The sequence below is a fragment of the Penaeus japonicus genome, unplaced genomic scaffold (genome assembly GCF_977035675.1).
Source record: "Penaeus japonicus unplaced genomic scaffold, GWHDUDI00000001_assembly GWHDUDI00000037, whole genome shotgun sequence".
NCBI classification, from domain to species: domain Eukaryota; kingdom Metazoa; phylum Arthropoda; class Malacostraca; order Decapoda; family Penaeidae; genus Penaeus; species Penaeus japonicus.
This window is the reverse complement of record NW_028234439.1, coordinates 3393962-3408961: the sequence shown is the minus strand read 5'-3', so window position 1 is coordinate 3408961 and position 15000 is coordinate 3393962. Positions and strand designations below refer to the sequence as shown.

Sequence of the window (15000 nt, the reverse complement as noted above, 5' to 3'; positions counted from 1 at the left end):
CTCTCTCTCTCTCTCTCTCCCTCTCTCTTTCTCTCCCTTTCTATCTCTCCCTTTCTCTTCCTTTCTATATCTCTCTTTATCTCCCTTTCCCTCTCTGTCTCTCTCTCTCTCTCTCCCTTTCTCTCTCTCCCTTTCTCTTCCTTTCTATATCTCTCTTTATCTCCCTTTCTCTCTCTCTCTCTCTCTCTCTCTCTCTCTCTCTCTCTCTCTCTCTCTCTCTCTCTCTCTCTCTCTCTCTCTCTCTCTCTCTCTCTCTCTCTCTCTTTCTCTCTCTCTCTTCTCTTTCTCTAACTCTCTCTCTCTCTCACATATATATATATATATATATATATATATATATATATATATATATATATATATATATATTTATTGTGTGTGTGTGTGTGTGTGCACATACATACATACATACAGATATATACATATATACACACACACATTCATATACATATGCATAAAGATAGCGTCACGATGTGTTCTGCTAGTTTGGTTATACGTATTAGTTTTTGCATTGTACGCATGAACATTTATTTATGTACAGAGATGTGCGTGCGCGCGCACGTGTGTGTATGTGTGTGTGTGTGTGTGTGTGTGTGTGTGTGTGTGTGTGTGTACGTGCGTACGTGGGTCTGCGTACGTGCGTGGGCGTGGGCGTGCGTGCGGTTGTGTGCAAATTAGTTTTTATCCTGAAACTTGGCTCAAGCGCCGCCCTCGTTCAGGTCGTCGCCGATTAGGAATGCAGGGCTTGTTTGGACCCCCCACCCCACCCCCACCCACCCACCCCTCCATCCTTACTAAACTCCACATCATTGGCATCATAACGCGGTTTCTACCTCCCCTTCCCGTCCCCCTCCCCTCTCCTCCCCTACCCTCCCTCCCTCTCTCCTCCCCCTCTCTTCCCTCTCTCCCCACCCCCTTCCACCCACACCTTACAACGTCGTTATAACTGCGGCGCTCCACCCACCCCTTCCCCCTGCCCCCTCCCCCCTTCCGTCTGCCTTTCGTACTCTCCCCCCTCCCCCCTCTCCTCCCGTCTTTCTCTTTCTCTCCAATTCCTCTCCATCTTCTTCCTTTTCTTTTCTCCTTTCCCCTCTCACTTCCTGTTCTCCCTCCCCGCCCCCCTCTTCTTCTTCTTCCTCTCCCTCCCCTAATTCCCCTTATTCCCCCTTCCCCCTTCCCCCATCGCGTCCTGCTTCACCATTCTCCCTCCCCCACTCCCCCTCCCTTTCCCCTCTTCTCGCTTCCCTCTTTCCTTTCGTTCTCCATCCTAATTCCCCGTCCCCCCTTCCTTTCGTCCCCAACTCCCTCCATCCCCCTCTCCCCATCCCCCGGCCTGCTTCACCATTCCACCCTACTCCCCTCTCCCTCTCCCCATCACCCATCTTCCGATCCCATCCCCCCATTCCTCTATCCCCTCTATCCCCTCTTCCCCTTGTACCCTCTCTCTCTCCCCTCTCCCTATCCCTCTCCCCTTCCACCCTCCCTCTTCCTTCCCTCTCCCCTTCTACCCCCCTCTCCCCTCCTTCTTCCTTCCCCCTCCCCCCTCCCTCTCCCTCTCCCTCTCCCCTCCTTCCTTCCCCCTCCCCCATTTCTCTCCCTTCCTCCTCCCCCTCCCCATCCCTCTTCCTTCCCCCTCCCCCCTCCCCCATTTCTCTCCCTTCCTCCTCCCCCTCCCCATCCCACTCCCCCATCTCTTTCTCCTCCTTCCTTTCCCCTCCCCTTCCCTTCCCCCTCCCCTCCTTCCTTCTCCCTCCCTCTCCCTCTTCCTTCCCCATTTCTCTCCCTTCCTCCTCCCCCTCCCCATCCCTCTCCCCCATCCCTCTCCCCTCCTTTCTTCCCTCTCCCCTTCTACCCTCCCCTTCCTCCTACCTCTCCCTCTTCCTTCCCCCTCCCTCTCCCTCTCCCTCCTTCCTTCCCTCTCCCCCATCCCTCGGCCTGCTTCCCACGCACCCTCGTTCCATCGCCGCGGCAGACGAACGAACAGGCAGCCAGTCGCTCATTGTCCCCCCCCCCCCCGGGCGGCGTTGAGAGAGCTAGTCGCAACCGTGCAACTTGCAATTGCTGCCTGTGGCCCTTCGGACGGCGGCGTTGCTTTTTTTCTTTCTTTCTTTCTTTCTTTCTTTCTTTCTTTCTGATGTTGAACGCCGTTGAACACACAGGTTGGTTGTCGTCTCTTTATTCGGATGTCCTCTCGCTCAGCCTACCTGGTTGGATGGTTGGGTGGTTGTCTGGTTTTCGCTTCTTGTACCCCAGCCTTCTCGCTCAGCCTACCTGGTTTTCTGGTTGGATGGTTGTCTAGTTTTCGCCTCTTAAACCCCTGCCTTCTCGCTCAGCCTACTTGGTCTTCTGGTTGTCTGGTTTTCGTCTCTTATACCCATGCCTTCTCGCTCAGCCTATCTACCTGGTTTTCTGGTTGACTGGTTGTCTAGTTTTCGTCTCTTATACCCCCGCCTTCTCGCTCAGCCTACCTGTTTTTTTTGGTTGGATGGTTGTCTAGTTTTCGTCTCTTATAACCTTTGCCTTCTCGCTCAGCCTACCTGGTTTTCTGGTTGGATGGTTGTCTAGTTTTCGTCTCTTAAACCCCTGCCTTCTCGTTCAGCCTACCTGGTTTTCTGGTTGACTGGTTGTCTAGTTTTCGCCTCTTAAACCCCTGCCTTCTCGCTCAGCCTACTTGGTCTTCTGGTTGTCTGGTTTTCGTCTCTTATACCCATGCCTTCTCGCTCAGCCTATCTACCTGGTTTTCTGGTTGACTGGTTGTCTAGTTTTCGTCTCTTATACCCCCGCCTTCTCGCTCAGCCTACCTGTTTTTTTTGGTTGGATGGTTGTCTAGTTTTCGTCTCTTATAACCTTTGCCTTCTCGCTCAGCCTACCTGGTTTTCTGGTTGGATGGTTGTCTAGTTTTCGTCTCTTAAACCCCTGCCTTCTCGTTCAGCCTACCTGGTTTTCTGGTTGAGTGGTTGTCTAGTTTTCGCTTCTTATAACCTTTGCCTTTTCGCTCTGCCTACCTGGTTTTCTGGTTGAGTGGTTGTCTAGTTTTCGCTTCTTATAACCTTTGCCTTCTCGCTCAGCCTACCTGGTTTTCTGGTTGGATGGTTGTCTAGTTTTCGCCTCTTAAGGCGCTGTCACACTAGCCTATTTTCCGTCGTTTTATTTCGTCAATTTTCAAAAATTGTCAATTTTTCGAGGCGCGCAGTCACACTAGGAGCCATCGGCTTAGTAATGCGATACTCGCATCGCATTTGTAAACAATGGCGCCGAACAAGCGATAGTGCGCGGTTATGCTAGACTTTAGCCGTTTTAGCAGATGCTGAGCGTAACAAGAAAAAGCAATAAAATATTTTAATTCAAGTATTCTTCTGAAGGGCCTGTATCCATCCACAGTCCATTGTTTTTCAAAACTGGAGGAAAAATAGCGCGCTCTGCGGCTGACGGATGTAAACAATGAAGTCCAGCACTTAAAACAAATTTTATCTAATGAAATAAAATTTAGATTTACATACTCCTCTTTGTCAATTTTAAGCTCTAAATATGAAAAGTAAATTTCATTATATTTGAATATTATTAATGATTTAAAACAAATACGAACATTTAAAAATATAGTTCTTGATTTGATTATGCTTGGCCAATAGGACGACGGGAATGTTTCACGCGGAAACTCGGAATATCGTCTGACTAAAAAGATGCCAATTCGCTCAAAAATTGACAATTTTTCAGAAAATTGACGGAAAAGTGCTAGTGTGACAGCGCCTTTATACCCCCGCCTTCTCGCTCAGCCTACCTACCTGGTTGAGTGGTTGTCTGTTTCCCACCGAGTTGTGGTCATAACTGGCATGGTACTCCACCCAACCCTCGCTGCCCACACACACACACACACACACACACACGCACACACCTTCGCTGCCCCTGGTCGGCTCTTGTCCGTAAACAGTACCTACGCTCTGTTGTTGTTATCGTCCGTTAACGCTGTTCTTTTATTGTTGTTTAGTTCGTTATGTCGTTTTTTGACCGATGTTATTTGTTAATGCTGTTCTTTTATTGGTGTTATCGTCCGGTAATGCTGTTTTTTTCTGGTGTTATTGACGGTCAGCGATGTTCTACTGTTATCGACTGTTCAGGATGTTCCACTGTTCTTAGCGTTAATGCCCAAGGTTGTGAGTTTTGATAGCGCGGAGGGGCCGAGTCACATGCACTCTTGTCATTTCCCCGTCTGGATGCAATCTGATGCACAGACGCTCGCACTCACATGCACACACACAGACACATACACGAACATGAATATGAGCACTCCTCTCTTCTCTCTTTCTCTTTCTTTTCTCCACTCTTCTCCTCTCTCCTTCTCTCCCATTCTCCCTTTCCCTCCTTCCTTCTCTCTCTCTCCCTCCCTCCCTTCCTCTCCCCTTCCTTCTCTCTCTCTGCCTCCCTCCCTCCCTCTCTCTCTCCTTCCTTCTCTCTCTCTGCCTAACTCCCTCATCCTCTCTCTCTCTCTGCCTCCCTCCCTCCTTCCTTCTCTCTCCCTCCCTCTTTCATTCCTTCTCTCATTTCTCTCCCCCCCCCATTCTCTCTCATTATCTCCCTTTCTCCCTTCTTACCTCCCTCTAACTCCCTCCCCCTCCCTCTCTCTCTCTCCTTTCACCCGTTCTCCCTCCTCTCTCCCTCCCTCTCTCCCTTCCTCCCTTCCTCTCTCACACTCTCCCTCCCCCTCGTTGCTGGCCAGTTGACTGTGTGCTCAAAGTGACCTCTAGTTAGAGCATAGTAGGTTATAATACAAAGATCACCGCCACCTCCCCCTCCCCCTCCCTCGCCGCCGACCTTGAACAGAGTGGCCTCATGGGGGTAGGAAAGGGGGAGGGGGAGGGGGAGGGGGAGGGGACTATGTGGGTGGCTAGGGGTAGGAAAGGTGGGGTTGGGGTATGGGGGAGGGGATAGGAATGGGGTAGAGGAGGGGGAGGGGGGCATTCAGGATTAGGGTGTGGGGTAAGAAAGGGTAAGGAGGGGGAGGGATGTGGGGGGGAGGGTTTTTTTTCGTGGGTGGCTAGGGGTAGGAAGAGTAGGAAAGGTGGAGTGGGGGGGAGAGGAGGGGGCATTCAGAATTGGAGGAGGGGAGGACTCAGGGGCAAGGGGCAGGGGGTGAGGGTGGGGGGGGCATCGAGGGCGCACAAGGGATCTGCCGCAGCCAGCATATTTGCTAACAAACAGATCCGCCACATTCATCAAGGCATACAATGGTCAACAGTCAACTGCTGGTACATCCACCCCGAGGTGCTAGTGCGTGCGTGCGTGCGTGTGGCGGAGGGAGGGAGGGAGGGAGAGGGCGAGAGGGGAGGAAGAGACGGAGAGGGAGTGAGGGAACGAGGGAGGGAGGGAGGGAAGGAGGTGGAGAGAGGGAAAGAAAGAGAAAGAAAGAAAGAGAGAGAAGTCTTTCCGTTCTGTTCCCATTTTATTTTTTCTCCTTTCTGCTCTTCTTCATTTCTTCCTTCCCCTCCTCCTCCTCCTCCTCTTCTTCCTTCACCCTACCCATCCCTCCCTTTCTTCCCTTTCTCTCCCCTTTCTCTTCCCCGCGGCGTGTGGAGAAGCATCATAACCCAAGATGCATTTCTCCTGTATGAGGCTCGGGTTTCTGGCGAATTACATCTTATACTTTCCTCGGTTTGTTTGAGGGGCTTTTCTTCTAGGTTTAAGGGTGGGGAGAGAGAGAGAGAGAGAGAGAGAGAGAGAGAGAGAGAGAGAGAGAGAGAGAGAGAGAGAGAGAGAGAGAGAGAGAGAGAGAGAGAAAGAGAGAGAGAGAGAGAGATCGTGAATGTCCCATTAGACATAATTGACGCCGACCGCAGCGACATCTGACCTAACTCGATTCCCTGTCCATTCTTAACTCCGGGTTGTAGAATGGATCCTCACAGCTCGTAGATTCAGTGGCCCTGAGACTGAGACTGAGAGTATCTGGCCACTCGCTAAAGCTATTAACAACACCAGAGACATTGCATCGATCGTTCTCTTAAATGTTCACGTTAAGTGCCTCGCATGATGAACTAGGGTAACCACACACACAAGCCATGTTTGTAGTTTGCTCAAGAGATCCTGTAGTCCGTGTTCTGTCTGGTTCCTATGTAGGACTCGAGACGACCACTCACTCACTACCACTACCCGTTCCGGTGTTGATGGCGTGTAGTTGAGATTGACAGCGAGTTAGCTTTGCCTCCTCGACGCCATGTCTTGTCTTGCCTTCTATCCCGCTTCGTCTGTGTTTTTACATCGCGTTTATGCTTTGGATAGATGTCGTCGTTTTAGGGTGTTTGTTTTTGATATCCTATTCGTGATGTATGATAACAGGATGAGCAATTTTTTAAGACGTGTTCGTTTTGTGTAGCTCTTCGTGATCGAGTTGGTAGACGGCGTGTTGTTCAACCTTTGATGAAGTTCTCTCTTTGTCTCTTTTCGTCGCTTTTTCTTGGTGGTATTTTCCTGAAACGAGTGCAACCCAATTCGAGGTGGAAATCGTGCGTTGTTTCACCCGAAATGTATTTTGTTAGGGTGTAAACAACGTCCATTTTACCGAGGTTGTCGCCTGGGGCAGTGACGTCACGCGCTACCTAGCCCACCATATTTGCAACATGGCGCCGCTCACTGGGTTCGCCTCTCAAATAAATCCTCCCGGGGTGTTGTGTCCTAAGCGCCGGGAAGAATAGGTCGTTTGCTGGCGTTAATGCGGGAGGATTGCAGTCTCGGAGATGGAGTGATTGAAGGACAAAAGAGAAATGAAATGCGTCGGGGGGTTGGGCTGGGTTGCGTGGCGGTTAGGAAGCAGCAGATGCGTGGGCGTCGAGGCTCACTGTTGTGGGACTGGCTTGGCCACGCAAGGAAAACCTGCCCGCTTTCACGGTATTGTCTCCCTTCTGAGCCGAGACGGAGGCAGGCTCTTCATAAACGCGGTACTGTGTGGCGTTTGGACCACTTGTCTGGCGGGGGGCGGGGGGTGGGGGGGGGGATGCGATGGAGGAATAACACATAACGAAGGATATTTACTTCCAACTGCGTCTCATGCAATAGAATGGATTCCATCAATAAACTCATTTTATGTATTCTGTTGCGTCGTGCACGTTTCGTGGACAAGGCTAGCTGCGACCGCCGCGCACATGCGCACCAAACGTGTTCAGTGCGCATGCCGAGACACAGCCTGGTATTGAGCAGTACTGAGACCCGCGGGACACCAACTGGCCCAAGCAAGCAGGCAAGCAAGCAAGCAAGCACCGCAGGCACGGAGATGCGAGCACACACATACCCTGCCGCATTCGGACACACGGCGGTAACACACACACGCCCACACGCGCGCGCCGTAGACGTCGGCCCCCATCGTGAGGCTACATGATATGATGAGGCGAATGAGGATGATGAGGGAGCCGGGGAAAGGGCAGGGCTAGGGGGCTAGGGGGCTAGGGGGCTAGGGCTACTCGTGGTGCTGCTGGGCTGGCGGAGGGCGGGCGCGGCTCCTGCCAAGGTCTTCCTAAGGTCGAGCTTGTACTTCAGCTGTCAGCACACACTCGAATATGGCCTTTAAGTCCGCCCCGATGAGCTGCGCCCAAGGGGGAAGCGTGGGCAGGTTTTGCGAGCGCCAGGCGGGCGTGCGGGCGTGCGGGCGCGCCCTGATACCTTGGCCATGATGATCCCTGTTGGCTGTACTGGGCGTGCGGATTGGCTGCGGTTTTAAGCGAGTACTTTTGCGAGCGCTGTTGTTGCGGATCGACTGTTTTTTGCCTTGTGTGTGTGTGTGTGCGTGCGTGCGTGGTGTGTGTGTGTGCGCGTGCGTGCGTGTGCGTTTCTTAATGTATTTGATTCATTCAATAATCTATTTCCATATTTCCATATCTGACCACCTGTGCCCATTTCCATTTCTAGACTAAAAATAGCTTACGACAATCAGGAGGACTTTCTTGTGGCATCTTTGCTAATGTTGCGATCTCTTCTTCTGCAGACGTGTTCGTGCGGCCACGGCCCGTATTGTGTGCACGTGCTGTTCGTGATGGTCAGGGTGCTGCAGGTCGCCGAGGCTGACCCAGTGCTGCTGGCGGGCTCGCTCAAGGACTTCGAGGTACGTGCTTGTGCTTTCGGTGTGTCTGTCTGTCTGTCTATATGTCAGTCTGTTTGTCGATCTTATACGTCTCTCCTTCCCTCGCTCCATGTCTTATTTTTCCTCCTCGTCTTCTTTTTTTTCTCTTATACTCTCTCCTTTTCTTCCTTTTCATCCTTCTCTTCTTTCTTTTTTCCTCCTACTCTTAGTCCTACTTCCCCCTCCTCCTTCTCCTCTTCTTTCTCCACTTCTTCCTCCCTTCCTCCTCCTCCCCTTCCCCCTTTCATCCTTTTTTCCCTTTCTCTCTCTCTCTCTCTCTCTCTCTCTCTCTCTCTCTCTCTCTCTCTCTCTCTCTCTCTCTCTCTCTCTCTCTCTCTCTCTCTCTCTCTCTCTCTCTCTCTCTCTCGCCTCCTCTCCCCTCCCCTCTCTCTCTCTCTCCTTCCCTCTCCTCCTCTCCCTCTCCCTCTCCCTCTCCCCCTCTCCCTCTCCCTCTCTCTCTCTCTCTCTCCCCTCCTCTCTCTCCTCTCTCTCTCTCTCTCTCTTCCCTCCTCTCCCTCTCCCTCTCCCTCTCTCTCTCCCACTCCCCCCCCCTCTCTCTCTCTTTATCTATCTATCTATCTCATCCTCTCACCTCCCCCTTTCCATGTTCGGATTATCATTCGTTGTGTTCGCTTCCCTCGCAGATCGAACAGCTGATGCGGGCGTACGAGGAGCGGCTGAAGAAGGCGGTGCGGGCTCGGGAGCAGCGACAGGGCGGAGGGGCTGGGGGGTCGGGGGCTCAGTCCCCTGGGGGGCAAGGGGGCCGTTCCAGCCCCTCCACGCCCACAGGGACGCCCTCGCCGCACCTGGATTCAGCTGCAAGGTATGGGGCCTCCCGAGGGATGACTTTTTTTCTTTTTGTTTTTAATGTTTCGTTTTTTTTTTTCTTCGTTATTCACTCATTTGTTTAGTTTGCTTTGATGTAATTATTTTTGTATCTTATTTTTTCTTTTCTTTTTTATATAGTTTTAGTTTACATTAACTGATTATAAAAAAAAAATGTTTTTATATTGTTTTCTTCAGGTTGCTTTAATGAATCGGTAGTGTAATGAAGTTTGTATAAGTGATAACTCGATTGATTTTTTATATTAGTTATTTTTAGATTCGCTTTAATGTAGTCGTTTTCTCATCCATGGAGTTGTATTGACTGACACTCTGATCACTTCTCGTCGCTAAGATGGAGTGGACGATTTTCAAATATTTATTCTTTTTTTTTATGCCTCTTCGATTTTCATTGTTATTTTCATTGATTTGCATCGTTTGCTTCAATGCAGTCAGTAGTCTCCTGATGCGACGAAGATTTATTGACTCACTTCTTGCTTTCTGTTGCAGCGACGAGGAGTCCCAGTGTCCCATCTGTCTCATGTGCATGGTGGAGGGCGAGAGCTTGGTCATGTGCGAGTCCGGGTGCAGGAACCTGTTGCACCACCACTGCATGGCCGTCTGGGCAGCCGATCGCAATGCCCAGGGACATCCCCTCCTGTGCCCGCTCTGCAGGGCGCCTTGGCCCCTCAAACACCACCCTCGCCTCACGCCCACCCCTGGGTCCACGCCCGTCACCCGCCCACATCTCTCTACCTCGCCTCCAGTCGGCCGGACCCCACCCCTGGCACCCGACTATGCCTACCCGCTGATGAGTGCCAGCTTCTCAGGTAAGACGAGTGTGCCGACGGAAAGGTGGATTTCAAGGTTGTTTGTTATTGCTGAATTGGATTGGAGTATTGTTATTGAAGGATATAAATCCTCTTCGTATTTAGGATGGCTATATTTTCCGACCTCCTTGACTCCTGTTAAACGCGCCTTGTTCCCTTTCCTTGCAGGAGTTTGCAGTAGCGGACGTCAGAGTCCCCTCGGGTCCGGCCTCATGTCCCGCTCGCTGTCTTCCGCCTATCCACACACGCACTCCCCGTACGCAGATTCTGCCTATTCCTCTCCTGCAGGAGGCTCTGGCTCTGGTGTCCTTGGCTCTGCGTACCCGCCCACCGTCAGGGGTATGTGTGCTCGGGGACTGTGGAGTGCTGTTACAAATCTTGATGTTTTAATGAGACTTTTTTTTTACGTTTCTTGTGTTGTTTTTGGAAAGGTTTCAGCGCTAGTGTCATCTGCTGTATCCCTGCTGGGGAGACTGTTGATTAATACTAGATATCCTGCTATTTAATGTCTATTTTGAGTTTGTTTACGTGGCTTTGTCAAGGTCACAGTGCTAGGGCCGTGGTTTAATGCCCATACCCATCTTGCAGGGGAGGTGTCAGCAGCCATCGCCGCGAGCACATCCGAGGAAGCGGTCCCCCTGCCGAGGAGTGAGCCTATTCCGGCGGAGCACGAGTCCACGGCCGCCAGCTGGGTGCAGGTCTTCGGCAAGGAGCTTGTGGCTTGTCTCTTCTCTCGGGACTGGGCTGTCAGAGAAACTGGTCTCAGAAGACTTGCACACGAGGTAGATTTTAACGTTTTGGTATTTTTAGTTGTTGTGATTGGAAGTGTCTATTGTATTGTATTGTCGAATCGAAAGGAATTTTCGCAGATGTTCACCACTAAATGTTGCGTTACTCTCCACAGGTAGTGAAAGTCTTGCACTGGGACCGCCTGGTAACGGGAGAAGACAAGAGACGACAAGTCATCCATTGTTGTGCCAATATCCTCGCCCAGGTGGCAAACGACCCTGTCTACAAAGTGTACCTGGCATGTCTGCGGTGTGTCCGAGTGTTACTCTCGCACCTAAGTCCGTCGGCGGGGAGTGAGGTGACGTCACTGCAGGAGCTGTTCCGTCCACTCGTCCACACACTCCTCCTCAAGTGTGCCGACGGGAACCGACGCACTTCACAGATCAGCGTCGACTCGATCCTGGAGCTGTGCAGAGGCCAAGAAGGAGAGCTGGCATTAGGCACTCAGGTGCAGGGGACCACGCCGGGCCTGGGTGGAATATCCTATGTTCTCTCCTGCATCCTCGACGACTCTCCGCCCTCGGAGGCCCCGTGGCAGTGGCTCTTGGGCCGCCTGTGTGTGCTGGATCGTCTGGTGGACGAGTTCCCGTCCGAGTTTCAGTTGCAGTACCTTCCCCTACAGTCCTCGGAGTCGGGCTATAAGCTACAGCATTATGACCGCCTGATGACAGTAGTGGAATTTGCATTCAAGGCGCTCGGCAGTAGCCATGCAACTGTAAGCAAGTTAGCTCGGCGAGTGTACATCTGCGGGGCTCGGTTCGCGGCCGCAGAGCCCGCCGTCTTCCACCAAGTGTGCGACATGCTTGCCAAGCTGGACGTCTCGCTGCAAATGCGCCTGAAGAGGCGGCTCCGCTCAATGCAGGGACAGCACAGCGACCGCAAGGCGTCCCTGGCGCGCCTGGAGGGCAAGCTCAGCATAGGATCCTGGGACCTCGGGGACACGGCGGGCCCTCGGCTGGTGCGCTCGGTGTCGCACTCGCCGTCACGGATGCTCTCGGCTCTGAGGTCGTCCTCGCAGTCCCCCGCTCGGCAGTCCTTCATGTCCTCCAGTAAGGATGCAGAGAGAGCCAGCAAAGGCCCTGCGGGACCAACGTCTTCCCCGCCGAGGCCCACTCACCTGCCATTAGATTGTTTTGAATCAAAGTTCAAAGAAAAACAAGCGAAATTGCGACTGTATCATAAAACAAGGCCAAAGCACGACATCCCATTTGTCGTGCAAAACGTATTAGTTTCTCCAGTACAACAGCAGCGCCTCCAGCGATGGAGTCCCGTGAAGATGGGCGGAAGCCTTCATAAAAGTGGTCTGTCACAGAGCCACGGCGATGCGCTCGATGTCTCGCCCCAGACACCTGTGAGCTCTGTAGCGCCTCCTCAGTTTTCATTCAGAGATGTTGTGAGCACTCCAGCCACGCCGACAGCGCCGCACTGCACGCCGGTCAGGGAAACTGCCCCTTCTGTCAACCAGAGCGAGACCAACGGTCTACATGGTGGGGACCCGTGGGCAGCCCAGGAAGCGCCTTTACCTGTTATCCCAGGCCTGGACCTGCTGCCAGCCCACCTCGACGACGCCTTACACCCTTATGAGCAGGTAGGAGCAAATCGTGTATGTAGTGACTTCTTATGTGAATTATGAATGTTTTTTTTTTAAATCTTTACTTGTACAGTGGCCGTAGGTAAGACACACCAGGGAAGAATACTTACGAAGCCCTTCTCTTTCAGAATGTGGAGGGTGGACAATACGAGGAGGGCCGAGACTGGGTGAGAGGTCCTTTGCTAGGCACTGGTGCCTTCTCCTCGTGTTACCAAGCACGGGACGTCCGAACTGGCACGCTCATGGCAGTCAAGCAAGTCTCCTTCTGTCGTAACAGTGAAGAGGAGCAGGAGCGCGTGGAGGCCTCGGTGGAAGAAGAGATCCTGATCATGTCGCGCCTCCGCCACACCAACATCGTCAGGCTCCTCGGAGCTTCCAGACACTCGACTTCCTTCTCCGTGTTTACCGAGTGGATGGCCGGAGGGTCGGTTGCCACAATGCTCGACAAGTATGGCACGTTCTCGGAGCATGTCATCCTCAAGTACACCAAGCAAGTCCTAGCCGGTTTAGCCTACCTACACGACAATAAGATTTTGCACCGCGACCTTAAAGGTACTTGATGTGATAGACGTTTGTGGGAAGACAGGTTGAAAGGGATTCTTTTGCTCGATTCTCTTTGAAATATATGCTAATTATTAATTCATTTATAATTGATCTATGCAATAATCCTTTCTTGCAAACTAAATTATGCAATGGTCATTCACTTAACACGTTCTTTGCTTCAGGTGCAAACCTCTTAGTGGACAGCACCGGCCAGTGGCTAAGAATCGGAGACTTCGGAACGGCCGCGCGAATGGCAAGCAAATCCACGGTGACCGGAGAGTTCCAAGGGCAGCTGCTGGGGACGATTGCCTTCATGGCCCCCGAAGTCCTACGCGGCGAGGACTACGGCCGCTCGTGCGACGTGTGGAGTGTCGGATGCTGTGTTATCGAGATGGCGACCACCAAACCTCCGTGGGGGGCTGATTACGTCTCCAACCAGCTCAAGCTCATGTATAAGGTAGGGGAGGGTGCTAGTACACTGTCGTCTGAACGTGTTTGAGTGGAGCCAATTCAAGTGTTTATACAAGTGTAGAATTACGGTCATATGAAAAATAACAGAAATTGCGCTTTACAAAAAAAAAGAAGTAAAAAGTAAAAGGAAATACATCGAGGCCTACTCACCTGCCATTAGATTGTTTCGAATCAAAGTTCAAAGAAGAACAAGCGTTGCTTAATGCACAGGCAATATTACCAAGATATCTTGTTATATTTCTCTGAAAAAAAAAATCAGAATTCGTATTAATTCCCAGCATTCCTTTTTCCCAGATTGCTACAAGTAACGGACCCCCAACCGTGCCCGAGACCCTGTCAGCCCCGACGCGAGACTTGGCGCTGCGTTGCCTGGAGATCAAGAGTGAGAACCGACCGCCAGCGAAGGAGTTACTTCAACATCCGTGCTTCAAAACGCAGCCGCCATGACGCCCACTTGCCCCTGAGGACTGCAACCTGCAAGATGAAAATTAAATTTCACCTTTCGGCATCTAAAAGAAATAACGAACAATCCAGCGGTTAAATTATTTGTTAGGTATTACTTGTATTTGCAGAGTATGTTTATAAAAAAAAAGAATGCCATAGATATTTGATTTAGGAAAACAAATTGCGGTTTTGGCAAGTGATACAAGGTATAAGTGGGGAACAAATTCATTCAGATTCTGAAATTCGAAATGCCAAACCCATGTTACTCCATTTTCAATATTTACCTCTGTGTGTCTTGAAATTCTGATAGTACAAATTTTCACTATATAGGTTACTCTAGTTTCTTTAATTCAATGACGATTGGTTAAGCTCTTCTCTTGGACAAAATCAGATAGATGTGAGCGGGCAGAGCATATAGAGCGAGGCGTGGGTTGTCTAGCTCTATAGTGTATATATCAACAGTATACACATAGCTTAGTGTATGTAGGTCATAGACGGCTTCCTTCAGTGGTGCCAGCGCCGCCGAGGACTTCGCGGTCTCTGAACTCGCAGGTGGAAGTCCTGTGCGTTTCAGGGGCTGCGTTCCCGGGGCGTGGGTACCTGAAGGGGTAGTGTCCCCTGGAAGGCGGAGTCGGGACCATTCGTCCCACAAGACTGGTCGACGAGGTGACAGTAGTGCACGAACTATGGTTTAAAAAAAATCCTTTTGCGACTGAATCGAATCAAAATTCCGAGGAAATACTTTAGAAGTCTTTTATGTGTTTATAGCGTCCGATCAGCCTTGATGGACTGGAAAGCAAATATACAAATAAAAAATGAATCACTAATTGCTCCAAGAATTTCTGATCTCTCTTCGTTGGGGGTAATAATAATAATAATAATAATAACAGCCTCTCCTGTGCCGGTGCTGTCATCTCATACTCACAACTATGAACCCTTGGAATGCGCAGTCGATATTTCCAAGATATCTTTTTGTTATATTTCTCTATACTGGCCGAAGTGAGCTTGAGAGATAGAAAGGACACGGCCGTCAGTCAGTCAACACAGAGTTTCGGACATTGACAGATTCGCAAGAGAAGCCCATGACCTCGCGTGTCCTGTATCTGCCAGGCTCACCCCGCGTTCCACTTCAGTTACATCGGCTGTTGAGACTCCAACTTTTGCCGTCATTTTGTGAAATTCCATTGCATTTGTAACACTTTACGAAGTGACTACAGATCTCAGTGTAATTTAGGGGACCAACTTATCATTTATTATTTATGTATGTTATTTAAATTATTTCTGATGTATTTCCTTTTACTTGTTACTTCTATTGATATTGTCTTGTCCCCAGTTTCTCATACCTTTTGATATTTTCGAAAGTGTTCAGGTGCACCATCATTTGGTGAAGTATAAAACCTTTTTTTTTAATG

At 50.8% G+C, this 15000-nt stretch overlaps 1 protein-coding gene across 1 annotated transcript in view; it reads left to right on the top strand.

The window, feature by feature from the left end:
- Nucleotides 1-15000, top strand: part of LOC122251477 (mitogen-activated protein kinase kinase kinase 1) — a 104277-nt gene that overhangs the window by 87765 nt on the left and 1512 nt on the right. Inside the window, exons 5-13 of the mRNA XM_043013467.2 lie at nt 7964-8080; nt 8743-8921; nt 9431-9750; nt 9919-10089; nt 10339-10532; nt 10655-12127; nt 12259-12682; nt 12856-13130; nt 13439-15000. The exon at nt 13439-15000 is cut by the window's right edge and continues 1512 nt beyond it. Of these exons, the coding sequence (XP_042869401.2) occupies nt 7964-8080; nt 8743-8921; nt 9431-9750; nt 9919-10089; nt 10339-10532; nt 10655-12127; nt 12259-12682; nt 12856-13130; nt 13439-13591 (3306 nt within the window). The 3' untranslated portion in view covers nt 13592-15000. The remainder of the gene's footprint in view (nt 1-7963; nt 8081-8742; nt 8922-9430; nt 9751-9918; nt 10090-10338; nt 10533-10654; nt 12128-12258; nt 12683-12855; nt 13131-13438) is intronic.